This window comes from Armigeres subalbatus, chromosome 2 (assembly GCF_024139115.2).
Source record: "Armigeres subalbatus isolate Guangzhou_Male chromosome 2, GZ_Asu_2, whole genome shotgun sequence".
Lineage (NCBI taxonomy): Eukaryota > Metazoa > Arthropoda > Insecta > Diptera > Culicidae > Armigeres > Armigeres subalbatus.
Genome location: NC_085140.1, coordinates 422,471,836 through 422,485,480, shown reverse-complemented (window position 1 = coordinate 422,485,480; position 13,645 = coordinate 422,471,836). Strand labels below are relative to the sequence as shown.

The 13,645-nt window shown below is 39.6% G+C and overlaps 1 protein-coding gene across 2 annotated transcripts in view; it reads left to right on the top strand.

Annotated features, from left to right (window-relative positions):
* LOC134217785 (uncharacterized) overlaps positions 1 to 9,676 on the top strand; it is a 244,528-nt gene extending 234,852 nt beyond the window's left edge. For both annotated transcript variants that reach the window (XM_062696601.1, XM_062696600.1), the window contains 3 exons: positions 245 to 381; positions 448 to 624; positions 9,029 to 9,676. In XM_062696601.1, the coding sequence (XP_062552585.1) occupies positions 245 to 381; positions 448 to 624; positions 9,029 to 9,147 (433 nt within the window). In that variant the 3' untranslated portion in view covers positions 9,148 to 9,676. The remainder of the gene's footprint in view (positions 1 to 244; positions 382 to 447; positions 625 to 9,028) is intronic.
* The last annotated feature ends 3,969 nt before the right edge of the window (positions 9,677 to 13,645 follow it).

Sequence of the window (13,645 nt, the reverse complement as noted above, 5' to 3'; positions counted from 1 at the left end):
AGTACGGTTGTAGCCAGAATAAGGAAACGACCGTCGTTTCCCCTTAGTTGCCAACTTGAATTGGTTGATGAGAGCAAACGTTCAACCAAAGAGCAGAGCTTCCGACTCGCAAGTTATCGAGCTTGTTTTTGGGACCGGTAGGTTTTAGTAGGTGCTAATGAATGGGTCAGCAGAAGGATTTATTTCAAATGTAAACTATGCAATTGATTAGGTATTTGATGATGATATTAATTTCTGCTTTCAGGGCCCTCGCCGAAGGAATTCTGGCGGACAACCCCCACCTGGTGCTGCTTTTCTACCTATCACAACTGTTTCTTAGAGAACTTATTAAAAGCCACCGACTGGTGCAGGTCATTCCTATGGATATGTCCGGATATTATGGTGAGTGTTATTAACTAGGAAACACGTAATAATGTGAAGCTTGATATCAGCGCATTAATACTACAGAAAACCGAGCTGGTCCATCTAATCTTGGGAACGTGATAAGTCAGATACTGCTGTGTAAGCAGATTACTCCCGATTTCAACCAGGAGGAACTCTGCAGTATAACCAAAGACTCGCAGGAGATTGCACGGATATTGCAGGACCTGCAGGAGTTCATGCCACAACAAGAAACGTATTTAGGTAAGTATTTAAAAATGGTGTCACGCCATTTTGTGCCATTTTAGGGAGAACATTTCACAGACTGAATATTACTTGGACTATCTTGGACTATCGAGAATCTTATTATTATTATTTATCTTTATTAACGAGATTTTCGGCCCTTGGCCGGCTCATCTCGTGGCAATAAAGACTATTTCTACATTCAGATTTCACAACTTTTATAATCACAAAGCAAACATTTTTTTACCGAGCCATTTCTCGCCGTGGTTCTTGATTATTGGGCAAAATTTATCACTGGGTTGAAACTCAGAGCAAAATCACAGTTGAACATTACTAGAAGAAGCTAATAAGAGGTTATAACTAATAAAAGGAAAATGCACACCAAGACAGTGGCGTGGACATAACCAGCCCCCCCAGAGAAAAAAAATTTAAAAGGAATTTTTTTTGTCAAAAAAAAGTTCAGAAAACCAACCAACTCCCCCCCGATAATCATTCGGCATAAATGTTAATAGAATTGTGCGAATGGTATTCAACCATAAGGATAGAGAAGGTTCCTGTAAAAACGGAAAATATTTCAATTATTGACACATGTACTAGCAAGATAAATCAACTTCAACTAATTTTACATTGCCAGCTAAGAAAATCATTAAACTTATTTAGTAGAATGCCTTCACCTGTCATAAGACGAGTTTAGTACTATTTCATTTAATTCCACCACGTTGTAATGTCGAGTCAAGTATGCGACATTAAAGACGGCCTTACCTTACAGTTGAGGTCAAAATAGGTATCTGTATAGATAATAACGTGTTAGAATTAAATGGAAAACTCACCTTAAGACAGGTCTCCCTTTACATAGAATAAAAATTATTCTTATTCGCTCATGCGTTATGAAACGTTTATCTCATACTCATACTCATACATTATACATAATGACATTACTTCTATTTGTCGAGCTTATTCTACAGGCATATAATACTATGGAACTGAGCCAAGACTGATAAATGCTTAAAACTAGCATGAAAAATGCCCACCAACGTCGTATGTCCAAATGAGAGACTCCCTTCCATTACGCTCTTTTTCGCTTATATCTAAGCTACTTTTGAATTTATTGCAATATTTTCATTTCAGTATACTAGACAAAGCAATTTTCTTCAGATCTTTGCTGAAAAATCCTATGTGAATGTTAGTATGGCTTTGTAATAATCGAAAGAGAAAGTAAACAAAGAAAGCCTCTCTTTTGGACATACGACGTTTTCAAAAATCACGAGAGAAAAGTAAGGAATGATAGAAAGGGGAAATGCATGTTCCATATCCTACCTTACCTACCTACCTTATGAGCAAATGCATTCTTCAGAATAAGAAATCATATCTCCCCTTGCCTTAAACCGAGAAAACGCCTGAATTGAGAGAAGGAAATATATCCTCTCTTGCCTTCCGCCAGGTAAATGCATCCCTCAAAGAAGGTATTATATATCCCCTTGCCTAAAAGCGAGCAAATGAGTGAATTGAAAAAAGAAATTATATCCTCTCTTGCCTTCTGCAGGGCAAATGCATCCTTCGAAAGAAAGGATCATATCTTCCCTTGATCGAATTGATTGAAAGAACCATATCGTCTACTAATATTTCCAGTTACGTTATTTTATGCTACCGAACGATGGGAATGACGTTTTTTTTGTGTGGTCGAAACTTCAGTTTAACAAACCTACAAGAATGATATCCTTAAAATATATGACTGGGTAAAAATAAAACTGGGGTGAAAAGGAAACATTTTGGTCGAAATTCATATTAGCATATTTTTGCTTTAAATCATTCGATTTCCATAGAACGGACGCAATTTTTTTTTCTATTTGACTCCTAGCTTCTTGCTTATCTTGTAGCTTATCTTTTTTCGAGCGCACACATTTTACGAAGGTCGAGAAAAGCACCATCACCGCTAGGTGGATTAAATGTGTCTTTTTTTTTCATATTAATATTATTTTTTACTGTTTGGCCGTTTTCACTGTTTGGCCGGTTGCATCGAGCGCCCGACCAAGCGTACGCAGCTATATAGCCTCGCAGCTATGTAGCCTCGGGCTTCTTCTTCAGCTTCCTTTGGAGCTTCTTGTCGCTCAGGGTAGTCGGCCGCTCGGAACCGGTCTTTCTCCCGATACTCTGATGGTTGTCTAATAGTGCCAAGATGTTGTAGATTGCGGCGTCCATAAAGTGTCGCAAGATGTCCGTTTTCGACGCGGCGGGGTGTCGTTCTTTGAACGCGCACACTTCTGAATGGAGCTGCTTCACTGTTTTTGTACAGTTTTTTTCATGGTTAGAGTTCCTCTGATTGGCGATTGATAATGCATGAAGAAGAAGAAGCAGAAAGATGATATTTAAAGATATTCGCACAAGAAACTATACAGAGACATTTTTAAAACTCTTATAAAAATTCTAGAAGCGATTTAATTAAAATCGGTAAGTAGTACGGAGTTGGACTTTTCTTATACTGTACATCAAGTGTGATATCACAAAATAAAATTTAAAATCAAAACCTTGCTACTGCATAAAGTCCAGCCTACCGTTTTTTATTAAATTGCTTCTAGAATTTTTGAGAAGAGTTTCAAAAATTTCTCCTTGCAAATATTTTTAAATATGACGAATTTCGCGCCAACCCTTATATGGGGATGGCAGCACCATCTCAGAATCGAATGAAACTTGGTGGGCATAAAGATATGGTATTTCTAAGCCATTCTGCATACTTAGTTTTTCAAAAAATGTCAAAAGTAACATAAAAAGTAACAAAAACGATGTAACTCTAAAATGACTAGACCTACAAAAAAGTGTTTTATGGCGGACTGTCGTGAAATTCCCTGAAGTTTTTTGGAAAAATATCAGAAAAAAAAACCGATTTCTACACTGAAAAAAATTTGTTTTAAAAATTAAAATCGATATTACAAAAACACCTCATCTCAGAAATCGATGAAATTTTTGCTGCAGATATGTATTTTAATTATCTAACTTTTCTGGGAATAATGTTCCTGTGACATATTCAAGAAAAAAAAAGTTTTTCTAACAAAAACTTTTTTCATGTCCATATTGAGTGAAAATTTATCAGCGTGTTTTATGCCTACAGCGCGAAAAATATAGGTTACGCAGCCTATCATCAACCAACGACACATTTTGGACGTATAAAAGTATAAAAGCAATTTAGCACAATCTAGCATAATTGTGGACCAACATTTGAAAAGGGTTTATATTTTCTTCGATTTTTTGTATCGAAGAAACACTTTTTTTCCTTAAATATGTAACAGGAACATTATTCCCAGAAAAGTTAGATAATTGAAATACCTATCTGCAGAAAAAAATTATTCGATTTCTGAGATGAGGTTTTTTGTAATATCGATTTTAATTTTTAAAACTTTTTTTTTTTCAGTGTAGAAATCGTTTTTTTTTTACTTTTTGGATATTTTTCCAAAAAACTTCAGGGAATTTCACGACAGTCCGCCATACAACACTTTTTTGTAGGTCTTGTCATTTGAGTGATTTTTTTTTAAATCAATGAAAAAAATTAGACCCTCATCAAATGTTTCTCTTGACATTTTTTGAAAAACTAAGTATGCAGAGTGGCTTAGTTATATCATATCTTTGTGCCCACCAAGTTTCATTCGATTCTGAGATTGTGCTGCCAACCGCTGGTAGAGTTGGCGAGAAATTCGTTTATAATCTTTCTGCCTCTTTCTGCCAAGACTGGCCCAGCTTAGTATGGGGAGAAAAAATGTGGTCGAATTCCACAGGGCACCCCCCGGATTGTGTCTTTGGGTGAAAAAATCAATCTCTCAAAATTTCAGCTCAATCGCTCGTTGCATAAGCTGGCGCATTTGATTTAAAGTTTGTATGGGGATTTCAACCAAAATGTATAGGAAAATACATCTCCGTCACTCATTCGATCTGGAAATTGGTTCTGATTGCTCGAATGAGCTCAGACTTGCCAAAAGAGCAGTTGGTATGTTACAGAACAATTTCACAGAATGTTGTACGATGATTAAATGAACTTTTACTCAGCTTTCTGCTGATTTATTAGGAGCTTAATTGTGTATTTTTGGATTTTTTGATCGAATCGTATCAACCGAATATATATAAAAGTTCATTTAATCATCATACAATGTTCGGTGAAATTGTTCTGTAGCATACCAACAGCCGTTTTTGCAATTCTGGGCTGAATCGAGCAATCAGAACCAGTTTCCAGATCGAATGAGTGACGGAGGTGTATTTTCCTATACATTTTGGCTGAAATCCTCATACAAACTTGAAATCAAATGCGCCAGCTTATGCAACAAGCGATTGAGCTGGGCCAGTCTTCATGCATAATCAAAGCGCCAATAGAGATGTAAAAGTTTGTCTGCTGACTCATGGGCTACTATGATTGATGCTGCATGGTAGTTTCACGGGGAGAGTGATTTGCTTGTAGTATAGGAAGTTTTTTTACAACGACAATGAATGCCGTCGGTTGATCAAAGGACACAGTAGTTTCAACTAGAAATACTAGAATAAAAGATCGGCGAAGACGCCATCTTGTTTCCAATCGAACCGTCTAAAGCGGTTCCAATTCGACTTGTTTACTTTTAGCTTCCATAAGAAGCAAGCAAAAAGTTCAAGTGCTGCCAGTATAATTTAAGCGATTTCATGCATTTTCATACGTTGTCATTTTGTCAGTTTTTCACTCCGCCGGTCTCTGGTTATAGGGTTGCTAGTTTCAACAACATATCAGGAGTATTCACCTCACGGCATAGGTTGCTGCGTATCTTTTTATAGAAATGTTTCTTAGGAGATTTGAAATATGTCTCTTGTGATTGTGTATGAAACATTTCAATCATCAGATACGCAGCTGCTCACGCTGTTAAGTGAATACCCTTATTGTAATGTGTCGTCTTGTGCACCTTTTGTCGGACAATAAGCTTACTGTCTAAGGTCAAGCCAAGTCTAATTAGCCCATTCTACTGTCGTGCCATTGAGAGTGATTTTGTCTGAAGAACATGTTTGAGGAATTTTGAGTGGGGAAAGAGGAAGACCTGGGTCACTGCCGCGTGGAATCAGATCATCCAACTAGTCGAACCCTGTCAGGATATCCAGGCTTAGTTGGAGTTTTGCCACTAGCTCTCTGATCAATCTACCTTTGTGGACGAAAGAACTGTCGTCTGCAAACCGAGACAGAATGTCCCCTTGGAGGATACTACACTGGGGGAAGCCCGGGGTCATATCGTGCGCATTGGAACTCACTCCGCTTATTTGGAATGGAATGTCATCGCCGACCGAGAGTTGTTGATGATTTTCAGGTAACTGGGAAGATTGTAGCGTTGAAGTTTAAACATCAGACCATCATGCCAAATATTGTCGAACACCTTTTTGACATCGAGTAAGGCTATGGCGGAGGTTTTAGAGACGATCTTGTTCCGTCAAGTAGCCAGCGGGTAATCACCTTTTCAAGTAGCTTTGATACCCCGAAAGAAAGCTGATGAGATGATAACTTTTGGGCGAGAGAGTATTCTTAGCAGGTTCCGGATAGAGATGACTTTGGCTGACTTCCAGGACAATGGGAAGTAGCTGAGACGGAGACACGAAAGCGAAAGGTGCTTGAAAAATGGAGCACTCATGTGTTTGAGTTCGAGATTCAGAATGTTGTTCACATGGTCGTTAACGGCTGCTTCGTGTGGAATGACGATGTTTTGTCCAAGATTTTTTCATTCCTTTCTTTATTTATTAGGCACTCTGTTTTACTTAACCGCTACTGTGCCGATATTTACTGTGATATTCTGCTGTACAGAATCTACACAGAATCTATCATTGTTGTTCTTGCCAGTCCATCGCATCGTCCATTGTGTGCGTTGTCCATGTAGTGCATCCAATGATCGTTGAATTGTTCGGATGCCTTTTATCCGGGTAACGTTGGAGGAATGCCTCCGAGAAGAACAAATTGTCAGTCGTCATCAGGCAGCCTTGACGGTGGAGCGCGTACCCCAAAACGCCACCGCATGGGATGCGCATCCGGCGACTGACGAGGGTTTGGTGGAGGGGCTGGGAATCCAACCCATGATCATTCGCCTGTAAGGCGAACGTGTAGCCAACTACGCTGCGCTACGGGACCCCCTATGTCCAAGATTGTGTGATCTGACAAAGTAACGACTTATTTCGGCAGAGTTTTCAAGCGATCCTTAGAGCCATTGTTGTCTAATGTGATCAAAGGATCAAATAAGAAGATCAATGGTTAATGCGTTGCTTACATGTCGAGTGTCGAGTCAAAGACTAATTAAGACGTCACTGTAGAGCTCTTTCGAGGGACCACTTCTAGTACTGCATTTGGTCCCTCGGTACCCAAGTTTGACATTTCAGAGATTCCCCCATTTTTGATCTACCTTGCGATGAATTCGCATCAGTTGTAGTCGATGGCAACGACGACTAATTGTTTGAATCCAAATAGTTTGTTTGTTTTGCTTGTAGAAAATTTCGTTTAAAATATTCTGTAATATTAAATGAATTTGCTATACAATTTCGTCGGAACAATGTTACAACTATTATACAGGATTTCTCATGGAAAATTATGCATGATCTGTGGTTTTCAACAAATATATGCATGGTATATTATAATTACAGTACTTCAAAACAAAATAGCCCATTGAAAAGAGGAATGGCAAAATTTGTCTTAGTAAACACTCAAACTACAAGACGCAGTCTTAAAAAAAACCATTGATTGGTCTGATATCTGTACAGAGAAAAAGCGGTCTTTCATGTTCAAACTATACCAACCCATACTAAGCTTCGAAAGCATCCTAATGTAATGACATTAAGTCAATCAATCTACAATATAACTATTGTTGCTAAAGCTTTCTTAGGTTATATACATGTCTACAATATGTGGAAACATTTTAAAGGTTTTCCCAACACATTTAATTACAACTGGAAACATTTCACACTTCAACGACTTTTCTTTTCGAGTCACACACGGCTATAAGGTTTCCGTGCTAAAGGTTCCAAATGTTAATCAAAATACCAGAGTAACCGTTCCGGCTTCCCGATCGATGTGATCTCATTTGGATGCGCGATATGCGCATTATGTTTTGACTTTCCAAACATTTACCAAATCGCCTTGGCAACTATGATGAAGTTAAGGTCACTCCTGACGGAATCCAAGTTTCAAAGTGCTCGTGTTTTCGGGGGCACACCACTCGATACGGAAGCAACGCACAAACTGTCATTTTTGTTGATTTAGTTTTGCTGCGTCGCAGCATGCGTGAAAAAATAAAAATGACAGTTGTGCGTTGCTTCCGTATCGAGTGGTGTGCCCCCGAAAACGCGAGCACTTTGAAACATGGATTCCGTCAGGAGTGACCTTAGGATGAAGTAATAGTTGCTTAGTTTTTTATAGAGCAAGGTGATTTCAGATGGGGGTATGATAATTTCTATGCTAGTACTGCATGAGCACAAAAAAACTGGGCAGTTGTATGGGACATGAACGTCTTAATTAGTCTTTGGTCGAGTGGCACATGTTGTTCACGGGCCTGGGAAAGCACCTCTTGGCTAGCGTGGAGCTGTTCGTCGATTTCCTCCGGTGTTACGCACGCACCTTGCACCAAGTCGACTCGATGATAGTTTCGCCGGGATTTCTGATGCCGATTTACTTTCGGGATTCCGTATTTACTTTCGCCACCATCAGGTAGTGAGATGTGGCCATTCATGTTTGTGCTGTATACGTCGAATGTTGCATGGACTCCGGACTGACTCAGCCGTGAGGGGGAATAAGGACTCAGGATCGTGTAGTGGCCTTCCACTATATCATTTTTCTAAAGAGTGCCGTTAAAATGATATTTCGCGTATTCATGCCTTCCTGGCAGACCCCGTTTGCGTTTCCCATATTTAAAAGCTTCCTTGAATTCAATGCTTTGCTACAAAAACAGTTTTAGGAAATTTTTCTCGTTTTATCAAGCATGAATATAAAAGGCATACTCAAAAGCTATAAATATTAAGACTACAGAAATACGTTCACTGAGATAAAAAATATTAACGTTTTAAATCATTTAACACATCGTAACGCGGAAGATTTAGACATTTTTAAAATATACCTTCATAAGAAAAAGAGACGTAAGTCCTACGTCAAACATGTAGAAATTTATTTAAAAAAATATTGATTGTAATATTCGTTATTGATAGTCTGCCATGCTTGTGACAATTGTGAAAGCTAGATACATAAGTAAATCGGACTGAGTGTAAACGAATCGAAAATCTAATTAAATTAACTCTTGAAACCTCTTGAAATCCACATGCCGACAAATTGGCAGCTTTCAACGATATTTACATACCTTCGGAAACATTTACATATCCTTTGCATAATTTACAACATGATCACTTAATTGATAAGAGTTCTCATGATAATGAACACATTTTTCTCTTCCTTCCACAGAGCGCACGATTGCTCTAACGACCGAAATCAACGGACCATGGCCGGCGAAACGACGACGGGGTTCGCTCTACAAAAATATGGGCCTTCTGTGCTGTGTCTCGCGACCTAACTACCTATGAATATAGGTGGTTGCAGTTTTCAGCAATCACTTCCAACAACACCCAGCCTCCCACCCTGGAGCGGGGCAGCACTGGAACACGTCGGGGTCATCAGCTATTGCTCCCTACACCACTTTGTCATAGGATCTTATCTAGTGGATGACATCGTCGTCACCACACCGTAGTCAACCACCAGCTGCACATTGTCGTTGTCGCGACTTGAATAAAACCACAAACCATCACCATACCAATAGACAGATGGCAGAGAGAAGACCACCAAATTCCAGTACCTTTAGATAAGTTTATTTTTCTATGTGTGTTATTTCTATATAGAACGAATAGAGGATGTTAGTAAAAGAAAACTATAATATATACGGCTCATAATACGGTAGAAATATCTCATGAGCAATTCTGAAACGGCAAACAAATTCATAAAAAATCTTTAAAAGAATAGAGGATAGCAATAGTTTCTTAACAAAGCTCAACAAACAACTATTGTAGCTATGGGAAAACAAAACAAATGGAATCAGCTATTGAATAATTATGAAGTGAATGATGAGTTGGTATCCCCTGTTCAAAATTTCAATTTAGCTTATTCACCTACATTATTGCATTATTACAGCACCTATAACAGCGGTTCTCAACGTTTTTCTTGAGAGGTACCTCTATGAACTATTACAGTCATTGAGGTACCTCCCATTTTTTCGTTGTAAATGAAAATACGCATAAAAACTGACCTGAAAACTAACGGGAGATAGGCAATCCAAAAAGTTGCCTGATTTTTTTTGAATGCTTATTAATTTCATGCATCAAGCTTCCTATAAGATTTTGAAGACTTTTCGAGGCTTCCGAGGTACGGAAGGTGAACGGTGAACGGAAGTTTCCAAGCTTTTGAATAGGAGGAGGAGGGAGGCTTCCGAGCCTCTTGAAAGGAGGCTTCCGAGCCTCTTGAAAGGAGGCTTCCGAGCCTCTTGAAAGGAGGCTTCCGAGCCTCTTGAAAGGAGGCTTTGCGAGCCTCTTGAAAGGAGGCTTTGCGAGCCTCTTGAAAGGAGGCTTTGCGAGCCTCTTGAAAGGAGGCTTTGCGAGCCTCTTGAAAGGAGGCTTCCGAGCCTCTTGAAAGGAGGCTTCTGAGCCTCTTGAAAGGAGGCTTGAGCCTCTTGAAAGGAGGCTTCTGAGCCTCTTGAAAGGAGGCTCCTGAGCCTCTTGAAAGGAGGATTCTGAGCCTGTTGAAAGGAGGCTTCTGAGCCTCTTGAAAGCAGGCTTTCCTGAGCTCTTGAAAGGAGGCTTCTGAGCCTCTTGAAAGGAGGCTTCTGAGCCTCTTGAAAGGAGGCTTCCAGAGCCTCTTGAAAGGAGGCTTCTGAGCCTCTTGAAAGGAGGCTTCTGAGCCTCTTGAAAGGAGGCTTCCAGAGCCTCTTGAAAGGAGGCTTTGAGGCCTCTTGAAAGGAGGCTTCTGAGCCTCTTGAAAGGAGGCTTCTGAGCTCTTGAAAGGAGGCTTTGAGCCTCTTGAAAGGAGGCTTCTGAGCCTCTTGAAAGGAGGCTTCTGAGGCCTCTTGAAAGGAGGCTTCCTGAGCCTCTTGAAAGGAGGCTTCCGAGCCTCTTGAAAGGAGGCTCTGAGCCTCTTGAAAGGAGGCTTCTGAGCCTCTTGAAAGGAGGCTTCTGAGCCTCTTGAAAGGAGGCTTCTGAGCCTTTCGAAAGGAGGCTTCCTGAGCTCTTGAAAGGAGGCTTCTGAGCCTCTTGAAAGGAGGCTTCTGAGCCTCTTGAAAGGAGGCTTCTGAGCCTCTTGAAAGGAGGCTTCTGAGCCTCTTGAAAGGAGGCTTCGAGCCTCTTGAAAGGAGGCCTCCTTCTCTCTCTTGAAAGGAGGCTTCCGAGCCTCTTGAAAGGAGGCTTCCGAGCCTCTTGAAAGGAGGCTTCCGAGCCTCTTGAAAGGAGGCTTCCGAGCCTCTTGAAAGGAGGCTTCCGAGCCTCTTGAAAGGAGGCTTCCGAGCCTCTTGAAAAGAGGCTTCCGAGCCTCTTGAAAAAAGGCTTCCGAGCCTCTTGAAAGGAGGCTTCCGAGCCTTATGAAAGGAGGCTTCCGAGGTACCCTCTATGGTACATGTACCCCAGATTGAGAACCGCTGACCTATAACATCTAAAGAAATTAATAAAATTGTGCTCACCTATAAACACCTGGAGTGTAGACAAAGCTCGCTGAAAATCCGCAAGATCTATCCCATTTATAGGACGCTGAGATAATAAAAGTCAAGTTTTATTTTTCCCTATAGGAAGTTTGCGCTAAAATAGGTTTCAGAATTTTTCAGGAGATTTCTACTTTACAATGGGTTATTCATACTGATGGCTCAAATGGAAGCAAAAGCTGCACCTGCCGGCAAAGCTTCCACAGCATCCTATTGATCCATGGCTGAAACGTGTAATCGAAAAGTAAAAGCATAGTCGGTTTAATTGAGGTACTGATACTGACTGACCAGCATCGTTCTTCATTTTTGTACCACATAGAACCCAGACCGTTTGAACGAAAAAATAGCACCCGATGAAAATCGATGATGATCCGTTCCTGATGACACCGACATCCACGGGGATTAAAGGCAATTGGTTCCGAAATTGGATCGGATTAGCGGCAGGGATAATGGGAAAAGAGGTCACAAAGAGAGATATTTATACCATGCTGGACGAATGCTGCCAAGTACCACTACCAAGCGGTGAGTTCAGTTCCGAGGAAGGTTCCCAAACTAATCATGACATTAATTAAGAATGGTTGACCACACACCGTGGACACAGCGGGACGAAAAAGATAATTATGGCAATGACACCCACTGGGAAAGGGTGGTCGCGGTCGGTCGGTGTGGAAACTGCGGTTAATGGTTCTGCTGGGGTCCTTTCTGCTAGTGTCATGGGAACATGTGCTTCTCAGAAGTGGCGAAACATGTGGAGTATTGTGTAATTAAAACAAGCTCGGCGAATTATGGCCATGGGTGGCCAGTCTTTTGCAGCACACGACAAGCTATCGAAAGTGGAAAACTGGGTCAGCTGAACTTGTTAATCGCCCGTGTGATTTATATGATAGCTGGTCATATTTGCAGTTGAATCATATTATTCGGTTCGTTCACATGCAAAGTAAACCCATAGAACGGATTGTCGAGATCTGACGAGAGAGCAAAATTGGGAATTGACAACATAGAACCAGCTTTGAAAGTATGGTTGTCGGGACTCCGCTGAGCCGCGTCGAATGTTTTGTGAAGCGAGGCTTGTAAAACAAATATGAAAACTCAATTAGAAGTGTTGAATTAATGTGTGATAATATTTACAATAAATCTATATTCAAATGTTTATTGTAAATTAACTTAGTATTGATTTATTAATACTAACAAATAAATCAGCCATTATTTTGAAAGCAGCGTGATGGCATATTTCAAAGCACAAGTTCAAGCTATTATTGTAAGGGTCTGTCTCATTTGGAGAATGGAACTTAAAAGGGACAGTTCGAAAATAAAAAAAAATCACCCGGTCATAAGAATAGTTGGTGCTCCCCAGCAAATCCAATAAGACATTGATGAAAAATGATTCGATATCTGGCAAAAGTAATCTTGCTCTGCTAGCAGGCTCATTCGATAATTATTGAAATGTCACTTTTAAGTTTAATTTGAATTTAATTCTTCAAATGAGACAGGCCCTCAGTCATCTTACGCTAGCCGGGTAAGAACTAGAAGTTAATAACATGGATCGATAAACATGTTACATCTTCTGGTACAGATCAGTATCCTCAAAGTTCAACCAACGTTCAAAAATAATCATTTAAAAAAAAATGGCATAATCAAAAAATATTTAAAATTAACGGTTAAGGTAAAAACTTTAGAAATGTACGACAAACATCACAGAAATGATAATAATATTATGTACAAAAGCAATAATATTATACATATTTCAAAAGCGAAACATTCGACAAGAAACATCATTTAATTAAACATACCACAAAAAGTGTAGATCATCTATAGATTCATAACAATATGATAAGTACTGAACTATGATAAGGGAATCTTGAAGAATCGATAACATATGCATACGTTTACAATAATAAAAATAATAACGAATTATTGTAATGAACCATTTGGTGGTTCGAAAGTATGGCGCACTTAATTGAGCATATATGTGTTGCATGAAAAAAAAACTCAACTAGAAATTATGAACTCCAGTCACACATATTCAAATCACGCTTTTTAATCCAGTAGATCATAGAGGCCACCAGAATGTGAATGTTGTTTGGTTCTTTATAACTGTTCGCTTTAAGTGCGTTCGAAAACAGCACGTTTCGAATCTCAGTTAAACATTCTTTGTGTTTAGAAAAGTGCACATGAACAGCTATTAGCATACAATAACTCACAGTGAATATTTAATCACATTAAAGTAACCTGGAAAAGGTCGAAGCGAATGAAAAATCGTTAAATTTTAGTAATAACTGTGATATAGATGTCCTAATTGTCAATTCAAAGGCGACATTTCCAGGCAATTCAATTTAATTTCAATC